Genomic DNA, 16,644 nt, shown 5'->3' on the forward strand with positions numbered 1-16,644 from the left:
GTGCAGAAGCTTTTTAGTTTGATCAAGTCCCAGTAGTGTATTTTTGAAGCTGCTTCAATTGCCCGGGGGGTTCTCCTCATGAAATACTCACCCAGACCAATTTCTTCAAGGGTTTTCCCTGCATTCTCCTCTAGTATTTTTATAGTTTCATGTCTTAAGTTTAAATCTTTAATCCAATGAGTCTATCTTAGTTAATGGTGAAAGGTATGGGTCCAATTTCAGTCTTCTGCAGGTTGCCAGCCAGTTCACCCAGCACCATTTGTTAAATAGGGAATCTTTTCCCCACTGAATGTTTTTAATTGGCTTGTCAAAAATCAAATAGCGGTAAGTAGCTGGATTCATCTCTTGGTTCTCTATTCTATTCCAGATATCTACTTCTCTGTTTTTGTGCCAATACCATGCTGTTTTGATCACTATCGATTTGTAGTAAAGTCTGAGGTCTGGTAGTGTGATTCCTCCTGTATCACAAAATCTCAAGACCAGAGATGTTGGCGTGGATGCGGAGAAAAGGGAACACTTCTGCACTGCTGGTGGGAATGCAAATTAATACATTCCTTTTGGAAAGATATATGGAGAACACTCAGAGATCTAAAAATAGATCTGCCATTCAATCCTGTAATTCCTCTGCTGGGCATATACCCAGAAGACCAAAAATCACAACATAACAAAGATATTTGTACCAGAATGTTTATTGCAGCCCAATTCATAATAGCTAAGTCATGGAAAAAGCCCAAGTGCCCATCGATCCACGAATGGATTAATAAATTGTGGTATATGTATACCATGGAATACTATGCAGCCTTAAAGAAAGATGGAGACTTTACCTCTTTCATGTTTACATGGATGGAGCTGGAACATATTCTTCTTAGTAAAGTATCCCAAGAATGGAAGAAAAAATACCCAATGTACACAGCCCTACTATGAAACTAATTTGGGACTCTCACATGAAAGCTATAACCCAGCTACAACTTAACAATAGGGGGAAGTGGGAAAGGGGTGGGTGGGTAGAGGGAGGGGAATCGGTGGGATCACACCTGTGGTGCATATTACAGGGGTATTTGCGAAACTTGGTAAATGTAGAATGTAAATGTTTTGGCACAGTAACTGAGATAATGCTGGAAAGGCTATGTTAACCACTGTGATAAAAATGTGTCAAATGGTATATGAAGTGAGTGTATGATGCCCCATAATCATATCATTGTATACAGTTATGATTTAATAAAAAAATTTAAAAAAAGAAGGAATATTACCCAACACATTCTACGAAGCAAACATCACCTTGATCCCCAAACCAGGGAAAGAACCAACAAGAAAAGAAAATTAGAGACCAATATCACTAATGAATATTGATGCTAAAATAATCAATAAGATCCTAACAAACAGAATCCAACAACATATCAAAAAAATTATACACCATGACCAAGTGGGATTTATCCCACGGTCTCAAGGCTGGTTCAATATATATAAATCTATAAATGTAATTCAGCACATAAACAAACTAAAAAATAAGGACCATATGATTCTTTCAATTGATGCAGAAAAAGCTTTTGATAATATCCAGCATCCCTTCATGATCAGAACACTTAAGAAAACTGGTATAGAAGGGACATTTCTTTTTTTTTTTTTTTAATCTTCTCTTTTTTTTTTTTTTGGCTGGGGCTGGGTTTGAACCCACCACCTCTGGCAGATGGGACCAGCACCCTACTCCTTGAGCCACAGGCGCCACCCAGAAGGGACATTTCTTAAACTAATAGAGGCCATCTACAGCAAACCCACAGTCAATATCATATTGAATGGAGCGAAATTGAAATCATTTCCACTTAGATCAGAAACCAGGCAAGGTTGCCCATTGTCTCCATTGCTTTTTAACATTGTAATGGAAGTTTTAGCCATTGCAATTAGGGAAGAAAAGGCGATCAAGGGTATCCACATAGGGTCAGAAGAGATCAAACTTTCACTCTTCACAGATGATATGATCGTATATCTGGAAAACACTAGGGATTCTACTACAAAACTTTTAGAAGTGATCAAGGAATATAGCAATGTCTCAGGCTACAAAATCAACACCCATAAATCTGTAGCCTTTATATATACCAACAATAACCAAGCTGAAAAAACAGTCAAGGACTCTATTCCTTTCACAGTAGTGCCAAAGATGATGAAATATTTGGGAGTATACCTAACAAAGGACATGAAAGAGCTCTACAAAGAGAACTATGAAACTTTAAGAAAAGAAATAGCTGAAGATGTTAACAAATGGAAAAACACACCATGTTCATGGCTCGGAAAAATCAACATTGTTAAAATGTCTATACTACCCAAAGCAATATATAATTTTAATGCAATTCCTATTAAAGCTCCATTGTCATATTTTAAAGATCTTGAAAAAAATAATACTTCGTTTTATATGGAATCAGAAAAAACCTCGAATAGCCAAAACATTACTCAGCAATAAAAACAAAGCTGGAGGAATCACACTACCAGACCTGAGACTGTACTATAAATCGATAGTGATCAAAACAGCATGGTACTGGCACAAAAACAAAGAAGTGGATGTCTGGAACAGAATAGAGAACCAAGAGATGAATCCAGCTACTTACTGTTATTTGATCTTTGACAAGCCAATTAAAAACATTCAGTGGAGAAAAGATTCCCTATTTAACAAATGCTGCTGGATGAACTGGCTGGCAACCTGCAGAAGACTGAAACTGGACCCACACCTTCAACTAAGATAGACTCTCATTGGATAAAAGATTTAAACTTAAGACATGAAACTATAAAAATAATTGAAGAAAGTGCAGGGAAAACTCTTGAAGGAATCAGCCTGGGTGAATATTTTATGAGGAGGACTCCCCAGGCAATTGAAGCAGTATCAAAAATACACTACTGGGACCTGATCAAACTAAAAAGCTTCTGCACAGCCAAGAACATAGTAAGTAAAGTAAGCAGACAGCCCTCAGAATGGGAGAAAATATTTGCAGGTTATACCTCCGATGAAGGTCTAATAACCAGAATCCACAGAGAACTCAAATGTATTAGCAAGAAAAGAACACGTGACCCCATCTCAGGGTGGGCAAGGGACTTGAAGAGAAACTTCTCTAAAGAAGACAGACGCATGATCTACAAACACATGAAAAAAAGCTCATCATCCTTAATCATCAGAGGAATGCAAATCAAAACTACTTTGAGATATCACCTAACCCCAGTAAGAGTAGCCCACATAACAAAATCCCAAAGCCAGAGTTGTTGGCATGGATGTGGAGAAAAGGGCACACGTCTACACTGCTGGTGGGAATGCACACTAATACGTTCCTTCTGGAAGGATGTTTGGAGAATACCTAGAGAGCTAAAAATAGACCTGCCATTCGATCCTACAATTCCTTTACTGGGTTTATACTCAGAAGACCAAAAATCACAATATAACAAAGACATCTGTACCAGAATGTTTATTGCAGCCCAATTCATAATTGCTAAGTCATGGAAGAAGCCCAAGTGCCCATCGACCCACGAATGGACTAGCAAATTGTGGTACATGTATACCATGGAATATTATGCAGTCTTAAAGAAAGATGGAGACTTTACCTCTTTCATGTTTACATGGATGGAGCTGGAACATACTCTTAGCAAAGTATCTCAGGAATGGAAGAAAAAGTATCAATGTACTCAGCTCTACTATGAAGCTAAATTACAGCTTTTACATGAAGGCTACAACCCAACTATAGCACAAAACTCTGGGGAATGGGCCAAGGAAGGGGAAGGGATGGGGGAGGTTATGGTGGAGGGAGGGTAATGGGTGGGGCCACACCTACGGTGCATCTTAGAATGGGTACAGGCGAAACTTACTAAATGCAGAATACAAATGCCTACATACGGTAACTAAGAAAATGCCATGAAGGCTACGTTGAACAGTTTGATGAGAATATTTCAGATTGTATATGAAACCAGCACATTGTACCCCTTAATTGCATTAATGTACACAGCTATGATTTAACAATAAAAATAAATAAATTAATAAAAAAAAGAAAGTCAAAGACAAAAGATAAAAGAAACTCATCATATTCAACAGATCTCAGCATACACTCTGTAGGACAGAGGTAGGGGTATGATATATTTAAAGTTCTGGGAGAAAAAAAATTGTCAACTGAGAATTCTTTATCTGGCAAAACAATTATGTACAAATGAAGGAAAAACTAAAATCCTCAGATAAACAAAAGCTGAAGAAGTTCATTTATCACTAGATCTGCCCTACAAGAAATGCTAAAGATGGCTCGGCGCTTATAGCTCAAGCAGCTAAGGCGCTAGTCACATACACCAGATTGGTGGGTTTGAATCCAGCCCGGGTCTGCCAAAACAACAATGACACTACCACCAAAAAAACAGCTGGGTGTTGTGGTGGGCACCTGTAGCCTCAGCTACTTGGAAGGTGGAGGCAAGAGAATCACTTGAGCCCAGAAGTTGGAGGTTGCTGTGAGCTGTGATGCCACAGAACTCTACCCAGGGTGACAGCTTGAGGTTCTGTCTCTCTCTCTCTCTCTCTCTATATATATATATATATATATGGTTCTACAGTAAATACAAATATATAAACAACTATTTAAAAATCATGATGGTGTAATTTTGGTTTGTAACTCCACATTTCCTTCTAATAGGATTTAAAAGACAAAAGCAGGCTCAGCGCTCATAGCTCAGTGGTTAGGGTGCCAGCCACATATACTGGGGCTGGTGGGTTCAAACCCAGCCAAGTCTGGTAAACAATAATGACAACAACAACAACAAAATACCTGGGTGTTGTGGCGGGTGCCTGTAGTCCCAGCTACTTGGAAGGCTGAGGCAAGACAATCACTTAAGCCCAAGAGTTTGAGGTTGCTATAAGCTGTGATGGCCACAGCACTATACTGAGGCCAACACAGTGAAACTTTGTCTCAAAAAAAAAAAAATAATAAAATAAAATAAAAGTCAAAAGCATAAAAATAATTATAAATCTATAGGCTGAGCTGTGAAGGAATATAGTTTATATATGCAATTGATGTTAATTTGGTATATACATTGTAATAACTTGAAGATGTTATAGATAATCCCCATGTAACCACAAAGAAAATATCTATACAATATAAATAAAAAGAAATTAAGAAAGGAATCAAAAATAACACTAAAAAATCAAGTAATCACGGATGAATGTAATAGAGAAGAAATAAGGGGTAAGAAAGCTGTAAGCCATACAGAAAAAAAAGAAAATACCAATTGTAAATCTTTCCCTCTCAGTAATTACTTAAATTCCCTGATCAAAAGACATACATTGGCAGAATGATTAAAAAACAAAATAAAATAGGCTCAGCGCCTACGGCTGAAGCAGCTAAGGAGCCAGCCACATACACCTGAGCTGGTGGGTTCGAATCCAGCCCAGGCCCACCAAACAACAATGACGGCTGTAACCAAAAAATAGCCAGGTGTGCGCCTGTAGTCCCAGCTACTTGGGAGGCAGAGGCAGGAGAATCACTTGAGCCCAGGAGTTGGAGGTTGCTGTGAGCTGTGATGCTACGGCACTCTATCCAGGGTGACATTGAGGCTTTGTCTCAAAAAAAAAAAAAAAAGTAAAATAAAAGTCAGGATCCATCTATATGACATCTATATGTCACCTCTAAGAGACTCATTTTCTAAGGACATGAATAGGTTGAAAGTAAAAGTATGGAAAAATATATTCTATATAAATAGCAAAAGAGGACAGGAGTGGCTGTACTAATATCAGATAAAATAAACATTAAGTCACAAATTGTAACATGATACAAAGAAGTACATTATATAACAATATAAGGGTCAAATAAATAAGAAGATAGAACATGTTATGCCAAACATTAAAGTTCCTAAAATATATGGGAAAAAAAGGGACAGAATCAAAGGAAGAAACAGCTCAGCAGGGCACAGTGGCTCATGCCTGTAATCTCAGAAATGTGTAAGGCTGAGGTAGAACTGTTTGGAGCCAGGAGTTCAAGACCAGCCCAGACAACATAGCAAGAGCCTGAGCCTAAAAAAGTACAAAACAAATAAATTAGCTAGACATGGTGAGGCAGGAGGATTGCTTGAGATAAAAAGTTCAAGGCTGCAACAAACTATTATCATGGCAGTGTAGTCCAGCCTGGGCAACACAATGAGACTTGCCTCTGGGGAAAAAAAAAAGGGAGGGGGGAAGAGATAAATAAATATATAGTTGGAGACTTCAATATCCCACTACCACTAAATACAATAACCAAACAGAAGATCAATAAGTTAATAGAGGATTTGAAAAACATTATAGACCAATTGGACTTGACAGACATATACAGAACACTACACCAAACAATAGAATAATATGCATTTTGCTCAATGCAGTATGGGTTTTTGTGGATTTCTTGTTTTTTTTTTTTTTTGCAGTTTTTGGCCAGGGCTGGGTTTGAACCCACCACCTGCGGTATATGGGGCCGCACCCTACTCCTTTTGAGCCACAGGAGCTGCCCTCAATGCAGTATGAATATGGAACATTCTCCTGGACAGAATATATCAGGCCATAAAATCAACATTAATAAATTTAAGAAAACAGAACCTCATGCAAAGTATCAAAGTATGTTTTCTTTTCTTTTTTTTTTTTGTAGAGACAGAGTTTCACTGTACCGCCCTCGGGTAGAGTGCTGTGGTGTCACACGGCTCACAGCAACCTCTAACACTTGGGCTTACACGATTCTCTTGCCTCAGCCTCCTGAGCAGCTGGGACTACAGGGGCCTGCCACACAAAGTATGTTTTCTAATCATAAGGGAGTCATAACAGAAGAACAACTGGAAAATTTCCAAATACATGGAAATTACATAACACACCCTCAAACAATCAATGAGTCAAGGAAGAAATCCCAAAGAAAATTAGAAATTATCTTGAGGCAAAAGAAAACACAACACATCAAAATGTGTCAGATGCAGTTAAAAGCTATTTTAATGGGAAAATTTATAACTGTAAAAAATTATATTAAAAAAGGAAACAGAACTCAAATCAATAACCCAAACTTATACCTTCAGAAAAAACAAACTAAATCCAGAGCTAGAAGAAAAAATAAAAGATTAGACATATATAAAACAGAAAAGAGAAAAATAATGGTGAAAACTCCATGAAACCAAGAATTGGTTCCTCAAAAAAAAAAAATCAACAGATCTTTAGCTATACTAAGAAAAAAAGCAAAATCTTAAAAAGTTAATCAGTTCCTACAGAATCCATTAATTCTAAATCCACAGAAATAAGAAGGAATAAGAGAATACTATCAACAAATGTAGGTCAACAAATTAGACAACCTAACTCAAATGGATAAATTCCTAGAAACATATAATTGATTATGACTGAATCACAGAGAAATAGAAAACCTGGACACACTGAAAACTAAGAAAATTAATCCTCAGACATAATTCCACTATAAATTAAAAAGAGAGAATGAAATTAGTAATCAAGAACATCCCAACAACAACAACAAAAACAACCCATGGCTAGATGGTAAATTCCACCAAATATTTACCACCAATCCTCCACAAACTCTCCCAAAAAATTAAAGATGAAGGAACACTTCCAAATTCATTGCATGAGACCTGTGTTATCCTGTTACCAAAGCCAGACAAAGAAACTAGAAGAAAATAAAACTACAGGCAAATATTGCTGGTGAATATGGATTTATAACTTCTTTTCTCGATGTGTCTAAATCTTTGGTGATTTTGTCTTTGAATTCAGCCTTAAAAAAAGATGAAGGCTTTACCTCTTTAATGTTTACATGGAGGGATAAAATGTCTCAAGAATGGAGGAAATTGTATCCAATGTACTCAGTACTTCTATGAAACCTACATATATTCACTCACACTTTCTTATGAAAGATAGAACACAACTATAGCCCAGGATGAAGGAGAGAAATGGAGTGGGAAGGGAGGGGAGGGGAGAGGTTTGACAGAGGGAGGGTAAAAGGTGGGACCACACCTATGGAGCATATGACAAGGGTACAATCTGTCAAGTGTAGAACATAGATGTTTTGGCACAATAATCAAGCAAATGAGGTGAAAGCTATGATGATTGGTTTGATCTAACCACGTCAGATTGTATAAAAAAAAAAAAAGGAGCACATTGTATCCCACATATGCATGAATGTATTCATGATCTATGTGTATTTGACTTAATAAAAAAAAGAAAGGTTAACAAAATAATAAAAATAAAAATACTAATAAACCAAATATAATAGTATATTAAAAGAATTATACACTTTAAGCAAGTGGGGTTTAGTCTGGAAATACAAGGATAGTTCCACATACAAAAATCAATTAATGTAATATACCACTTTAGCAAAATGAATGGAAAAAAAAACACATGACTATTCTGATTGATGTACAAAAATACAACACCTTTTTATGATTTAAAAAAAACCTTAAAAACTAGGAATAAAAGGAAACTACCTCAACACAATAAAGGCCTTATATGAAAAGCCCACAGCAAAGAGCATACTTAATGGTGAAAAACTGAAACTTCTCTTCTAAGATCTGGAAAGCACAAGAATGCCTTCTTCCACCACTTCTGTTCACCATAGTAGTGAAGTCCCAGCCACAGCAACTAGGCAAGGAAAATAAATAAATAAATAAATAATAAATGGCATTCTCACACTTTATGGGGGCAAGACATGACTGCAAGAGGGACTTTACCTAACAATCGCAATCAGTGTAACCTGGCTTATTGTACCCTCAATGAATCCCCAACAATAAAAAAAAAAAAATGGCATTCAAAGTGGACATTTTGAAACAAATTACTTTCAATTACTTTCAGGAGTAAACAAATTACTTCTGTTTAAAGATGACATAATTTTACATGTTGAAAACCTTAAAGATTACACACACATACACAAAAACTGTTGGAAATAATAAATGAATTGAGTGAAGTTGCAGTATAAAAATCAACACACAAATATCAGTTGTGTTTCTATATATTAACAGTGAATAATTCAAAAAGGAATTAAGAAAATGATTGCATTTATAATAGCATCAAAAAGAATAAAATACTTATAAAGTAATCAAGATTAAAACTGTGTACCCTGAAAACTATAAAATATTGCTGATGAAATTAAAGAAGTCACAAATAAATGAAAAGACATACCACATTCAAGGATTGGAAGGCACACTTTATTTTTTTTTTTTTTGAGAAAGAGTCTTAGTATGTCACCCTCAGCAGAGTGCCATGGCATCACAGTTCACAGCAACCTCAAACTCCTGAGCTTAGCGATTCTCTTGCCTCAGCTTCCCAGTAGCTGGGACTACAGGTGACTGCCACAATGCCTGGGTATTTTTTGTTGCAGTGTCATTGTTGTTTAGCTGGCCCAGGCTGGGTTCGATCCTGCCAGCCTTGGTGTACATGGCTGGCATCATAACCACTGTGCTACGGTCACCAAGCCTGGAAGTCTTTTTAAGGCTTTTAAGGAAAGGCTTTTAAGGCTTTTAAGGAAGGCTTTTAAGATGTCAATATTAACCAAAGCAATCTAAAAATTAATACAATCCCTGTCAAAATCTAAATGCTGCTTTTTGCTGAAATAGAAAAGTACATTCTAAAATGTATGTGTATGGCATACCTCTTGGGGGCAAGACACAGTTATAAGAGGGACTTTATCTAACAAATGGAATCTGTGTAACCTAATTCTTTGTACCCTCAATGAATCCCAAACAATCAAAATGATGCTCACCTTCATTAATTAGAAAAATTTGCATTACTTTTACAAATTAAATACCAGAGAACCTGAAAATTTTACAGTATCAATTGTTTCCCTTCAGAAACTCTCTCAAAATTTGATTTCCCTTGATAAAGTTTTATAGTTTTATTTATTTTTAAGGCTTACTCTGAAAATATTTTAAAAGTGGTTAAAAGTCTACAGGATGAAGATGGTGGACTAGAAACATCTCCCAACTAGACACTAGCAGCAAGCCAGGGGAAGGAAAATTCCACCTATCTTTGGCTGGAGGAATTCTACCTGGAGACATCACTCTGGGAACACAGTGAAGTGTTGGTGAACCACAGGAGACAGCGAGGAGTTCTGGAGCTGAGATGGACCAGCACAGAAGGCAAGTATGTGGGAATAGGCAGCCCACCTGCAGAGGACTGGGGACAGGAAAGGACTGTCCTGCTGTTTTTTGATGTGGGGCTCACTGGAGCTGCCTTGGAATGCTTGACCAAGTGGGTGAATAGTGTCCAGTGGCTGGGTAGGAATACCACATGGGGTAGATATACCACCCCCTTGGCTGCTAGCTGGGCTGCCATTGGAAAGGCTGTGTGAGAGTAATAGTCTGTAGGGTCCTACTACATGACCAGCTCTGGTGCGACTGCTAAACTCAGGCATCCACTCTTGGAGTGAGCTGAGTAACTCCCATACCACTCGTGGATTGTTGTCAGGGGGCACTATGAGATATGCCTCCTGAGGAATCTGGTGAAAGCTTTAAGACCCCAACCCTATGGGGATTGAATGCTGATGAAACAACCAGGCTCTGACTGAGGGCAAGAAGATAACACCTGGTTTCCTCAGCAACTAGCAGGCAGTTTTCTGCACTCAATGTTCACAAAAAAAAAAAAAAAAAACAGGGTACGTTCTCTGTCTCCTAACACCACAGTGCTACCTGGTATCCAGACAATACTGCAATATATGTATAGCTATATGTATATACATATATACACATATATGACCACCACAATGGAGGACAAAAAAGTAAAACACAAACTAAAGGAAAATAGCTTCTACAACAGGGCAAAAGATAAAACTAAACAATACTCTTTCATAAAATAAAATGAACTGAACTCCACCACACTTACAATTCTCTCAATAAGAGGGACTTTATCTAACAAATATAATTCAGTGGTGTGAATTCCCCACTGAAGAGGCACAGAGGGGACTTTAATACCCCTCTGACAGAATGGGACAGATCCTCAACAGAAACTAAACAAAGATACAAGGGACAGGGTGGCTGATGGGATAAAAAGAACAAGCCATCCATATGTTGTCTCAAATAAACACATCTAACCTTAAAGGACAAATCAAGATTCAGGGATAAAGGTTGGAAAACAGTATTTCAGGCAAACGGAAATCAAAAGAAAGGAGGGGTCACAATCTTATTTTCTAATACAAGTGGATTTAAAGCAACTAAAATTAAGAAAGACAAAGATGGTCACTTTATACTGATCAAGAGAATAATAAAGCAAGAGGATATTCCCATTCTAAGTATTATGCACTCATCAAATGCTCTCAGATTTATGAAAGAGACCTTGATTGGTCTGAGTAACATAATATAATAACAATATAATAACTAGGGACTTTAATAACCCACAGAATGGAACAGATCCTCAAGAGAAACGAAACAAAGATATAAGGGACATAAATGTAATCCTAGAACAAAATGGGCTTAATAGACATATATAGAACATACCATCTCAAAGCTAAGGAATACACTTATCATCAGGCCATGGAACAGATTCCAAAATAGATCATGCCCTAGGATACAAATCAAACCTCAACAAAACTAGAAGAATTGAATTTTTACTTTTTATCTTCTCAGATCACAAGGCAATAAAAGTGAAACTCAATTTCAACAAAAACTTTCATCCTCACACCAAGGCATGGAAATTAAACAACCTTATACTAAATGACAGTTCCCCCAATAAAGAGATAAAGGAGGAAATTGTTAAATTCCTCAAACATAACAACAATGAGGCTGCAATTTACCAAAACCAGTGGGATACTGCAAAAGCAGTTCTAACAGGGAAATTTATCACATTAGATGTCTACATTCAAAAAATAGAAAGAGAGCACATCACCAACCTAATGAATCATCTTAAGGAAATGGAAAAAGAAGAGCGATCCAGTCCCAAACCTAGCAGAAGAAAAGAAATAACCAAAATCAAATCAGAAATAAATGAAATTAAAAACAAGAATCGTTCAGAAAATTGATAAAGCAAAAAGTTGGTTCTTCAAAAAAATAAACAAAATCAATAAACCTTTGGCTAGATTAACTAGAAACAGAAAAGCAAAAGCTCTAATAACCTCAACCATAAATGAAAAAGGGTGTAAATAACAACAGTTATCACAGAGATATGAGACATTATCTCTGACTACTACAAGAAATCCTATGTCCAGAAATTTGACAATGAGAAGGAAATGGACCAATACCTGGACTCACACCCTCTCCCTAGACTTAACCAAGAAGAAACAGATGTCTTGAACAGCCTAATATCAAACACTGAGATCAAAAAATAATAAAAAAAAATCTTCCAACAAAAAATGCCCAGGATTGGCTGGGCACCTATAGCTCAAGTGGCCAAGGCGTCAGCCATATACACCAGAGCTGGTGGGTTTGAATCCAGCCCAGGCCTACCAAGCAACAGTGACTACTACACCCAAAAAACAGCTGGGCGCTGTGGTGGGCACCTGTAGTCCCAGCTACTTGGGAGGCTGAGGCAAGAGAATCACTTAAGCCCAGGATTTGGAGGTTGCTGTGAGCTGTGATGCCATAGCACTCTACCCAGGGTGACAGCTTGAGGCTCTGTCCCCCAAAAAAAAAAAAAAAAAACCAAACAAACAAACAAACAAAAAAAAATGCCCAGGACCAGATGGCTTCATACCAGAATTCTATCAAGCCTTCAAAGAAGAGCTTCTACCCATACTGTGGAAACTACTTCAAAACAGTGAGAAGGAAGGCATCTTCCCTAATATATTTTATGAAGCAAACATCATCCTGATACCAAAACCAGGAAAAGACCCAAATAAAAAGGAAAACTACAGACCAATTTCACTAATGAATATTGATGCAAAAATACTCAACAAACATTTAGCCAATAAATTACACCTACACATTAAAAGAATTACACATCACGATCAAGTAGGCTTCATCCCAGGGATGCAAGATTGGTTTAACATATGTAAATCCATAAATGTAATTCACCACATCAATAGAAGCAAAAACAAAGACCATATGATTCTCTCAATCTGATAAAATTCAGCATCCTTTTCTAACAAGAAAATTAAGAATATAGGCATAAGTAGCACATTTCTTTTCTTTTTTTTTTTTTTTTGTAGAGACAGAGTCTCACTATACTGCCCTCGGGTAGAGTGCCGTGGCGTCACACGGCTCACAGCAACCTCTAACTCTTGGGCTTACGGGATTCTCTTGCCTCAGCCTCCCAAGCAGCTGGGACTACAGGCGCCCGCCACAACGCCCGGCTATTTTTTTTGTTGCAGTTTGGCCGGGGCTGGGTTTGAACCCGCCACCCTCGGCATATGGGGCCGGTGCCCTACTCACTGAGCCACAGGCGCCGCCCAGTAGCACATTTCTTAAACTGACTGAAGCCCTCTATGACAAACACACAGCTAATATCATACTGAATGGAGTAAAACTGAAAGCTTTTCCACCTAGAACTGGAATCAGACAAAGATGTCCACTATCACCACTACTATTCAAAATAGTCCTGGAAGTTCTAGCCGATGAAATCAGCCAAAAGAAGGAAATAAAAGGCATCCAAATGTATGCAAAGGAAGTCAAACTCTCACTCTTCACTGGAGAACTGGATGTAAAAGACTGAAACTGGATCTGCAACTTTCACCACTTACAAAAATTAACTCAAGATGGATAAAAGATTTCAATGTAAGACATGAAATGATAAAAATCCTAGAAGAAAGTGTGGGAAAAACTCTTGAGGACATTGGCCTGGGGAAAGATTTTATGAAGACTTCTGTGGTAATCACAATAACAAAAATAAATAGATGGAATTTAATTAGGGGTCTGGAAGTTTTAGTGAAGAAGCTATGTCCTTGCCCATCCCAGCACAGAGAGCTGTGTGTGTGTCCTGCACCCCTGGCCAGGCCATCCCTGCATCTTCCAAGTCAGTGGTATAGCACCTTCTCTCTCTTGACTCTGCTCCATCACTCAGTCCTTTTCTCGTCTGTCTGAAACACCCCACTACCTCTCCTATACCAGGACCCCTATGGTTATACTGGGCCACCTGGATAACAAAAACTATCTCCCATCTCAAAGTTCTTAACTTAATCACACCTGCAAGACCCCTTCTGTATGTAAGACCACGTCCATAGGGATCAGGGCCTGGGTGTCTCTGGGGACCACTGACAGTCACTCACACTCCACCCAGCTCTCAGCCCACACCCTGCCCCCTGAACTTTGGCATTGCCCTCCTCTTGGCTCTTTGAACACACTATATCCAGAGGATGTATCAGAGGAAGGGAGAACCCACTCTGTGTAGCAGAGGGAAGAGAACCTCCATCGCCTGGGATAGCCAAATGTGGAGAGAAGAGCTGACAACACTGGGGAATATGCTGTTTAAACTACCCAAAGAAGACCCTCCAGGGGCAAGTGTTCAGTGAGCCATCCAGAGAACAGATGCCATCAACAGAGGCTGTCTGCTTGGGCATTTAAAACTTCCTGTCTCCTATAAGGAATTCTCCATCAGGCCCATGCATGCCCTGCAGCTCCCATGTGCCTGTGTGGAAAGGGTGGGTTCAGGGCCCAGATGGCTGTGGGGTGAACATGGTGCCATTCAGACTCGGGGGTCACAGACACACACACCACCAACTGACATGCAGGTCACAGGAAGATCGGAGCACTGGGCACATCCCTCATAAGTAGTGCTCCCTGGCCTGGGACTAAGAAGAATGGGCCACGGGGGCAGGGACAGCATCACAAGAGACCAAAACCCAACCATTCTGTTTCTTCAGAGACTCTGAACATCCCTGCATGCCCGGGGGGCCCAGGCATGGGGTGTGCCTGCCACTTACAGCTGTGGAGAGCCTGGATGCCAGCGTCATCTCCAGATTCCCCTTCAGGCCCACAAGAGGCGGCACCAACGTCAAAAGATCTTTAACTTCCATAAACACAGGCCAGTGCTGAAGGGGAAAGAATAAGGAGATAAATGCAAACACATTTCAAGCTTCTTGAGAGAATCCTCTGCAAGCTTCTTTTCACTCTCTATAAAATGAACAAAACTAAGTAATTTCTTAAATGGCTATAAACTAAACACAAAAGAATGAAGCAACTGAAATGTTTTAATACCAATTACTGAATCAGCATTAGCAGCCTCAAGCAAGGCAGGGGCCAGGCCAGCTCAGAGGCCATTTGGCAGAACAGGGGTCATCTGGTCTGCAGAATGTAGAGAAGTATCTCAGTTACCCATTCCAAAGCTGGGTATTTTTCATGAACTGGAAAACTGTGTGACACCCGTAAAGATGCTAGTTGCTATTGTCCCCAGGCTCCCAAGGCCTCATCACTCTGATATCAGGTGCTGGGGCTGAGCTGAGTCATGGCCAACTACTCTGTGGTGCTCAGTATTTTTAAATCAGATAGAATATGTCTCTATCCCATACCTCTGTTAAATGTCAAAAAGTAAATAAATAATTAAATGAAGGGATTCATGCTTCAAGAAAAGTATAAAACATTTATTTTGTGAAGATAAAAATGATTCTTACCTGTTTAACATGCAATTAGAGTGTTCCCCCAAATTTATTTTTAATATCCCATCTGAGCCTACTAATTTATTTTGCCTACCTGGCCCGGATAGAGACCTGTGACCCCTACACTAGAAGTTCCTGCTAGTTTTGGAATCCTAGGCCAAAAAGCAAATCCCTGCCTCCTCAGCAAGGAGACAGATGATGGCCTGGTGTCTTGTCTAGGCCCTGGGCCAGAAGAGGATCCCACAATAACCCAGCAAGGGTTATCTCAATACCAGGCCCTGAGATAAAGGAAAACAGCGTTTCAGTTTCTCCCTTGACTTTTTTTACCAAGCTCTGATGACGGATCTCTGGTCTGCTGTCTCCTAAAACTCCAGAGGAGAGTGTGCCGGGCAAAGGATGTGAGGTTCCAGCACTTCCCTGCCACACAGCCTGTGCCCATGTGGCACCAAGACCATCACACTCCCACAGCCAACCTGTGGTAGCCAAGTCCCACTCCGCTCCCACCTCTTCTGCCACATGCTGGCATGACCCTCTGCCTGCACACAAGTCCCAGAAGGTGCCAACCCCTAAGTGAAAACAGGCTCCCTTGGGCCTATCCTGCCCTGGAGCCTTATTCCCACTCTTCTAGCCAGTAACTTCTGGATAAGTTCCCAGCATGTGCAGCATGCCCTGGCCAGGACCTAACCTCCAGCTGCTGACCTCTCCCAGTGGGCCCCACTTTCTCTCTGTGGGTATCCTGTCCTCCCCATACATAGCTAGCATACAGGAAGTGCCTGCTAAGACAGGCCTCCAAGATGCTACCCTCCCAGTCCTGAGGGTCCTGGTGTGGCCTCTTCCCTGTGGGCTCCTCTTCCCCTCTGACCTTGCAACACTGACTTTCCGTCATGCCTCCTCTCCTGTTCTCCCTTATTTTTTATGCCCTCTCCCTTCTATGGCTGACTTGCCTTCACTGTCTTCTCCATGTACCCACGTTTTTCAAACACAGACTTCAAGGGAATGAGGGAGTAGAAGGGGCCTTGACTCTTGAAATCACAGTCTCTTTGCCAGTAGTCACCTTGGGTGTGGGTTGTGCTAAGATTCTGGCTAGTAAGATGTGCAAAGTCATGCCTGGACATATCAGGCATCATACAAGCATAAGGGGGGACTATTCTGAGACAAAGTTAACAAA

General features: G+C 39.5%; 1 protein-coding gene across 2 annotated transcripts in view; it reads right to left on the reverse strand.

Moving 5' to 3' along the window:
* Nucleotides 1-16,644, reverse strand: part of SLC41A3 (solute carrier family 41 member 3) — a 132,899-nt gene that overhangs the window by 52,453 nt on the left and 63,802 nt on the right. Inside the window, exon 3 of one of the 2 annotated variants that reach the window (XM_053599770.1) lies at nt 14,805-14,912. The exons of the other annotated variant lie outside the window; for it this stretch is intronic. Coding sequence (XP_053455745.1) covers nt 14,805-14,912 — 108 coding nt within the window. The remainder of the gene's footprint in view (nt 1-14,804; nt 14,913-16,644) is intronic. 2 annotated transcript variants of the gene reach the window in all.

Source organism: Nycticebus coucang, chromosome 8 (assembly GCF_027406575.1).
Source record: "Nycticebus coucang isolate mNycCou1 chromosome 8, mNycCou1.pri, whole genome shotgun sequence".
NCBI classification, from domain to species: domain Eukaryota; kingdom Metazoa; phylum Chordata; class Mammalia; order Primates; family Lorisidae; genus Nycticebus; species Nycticebus coucang.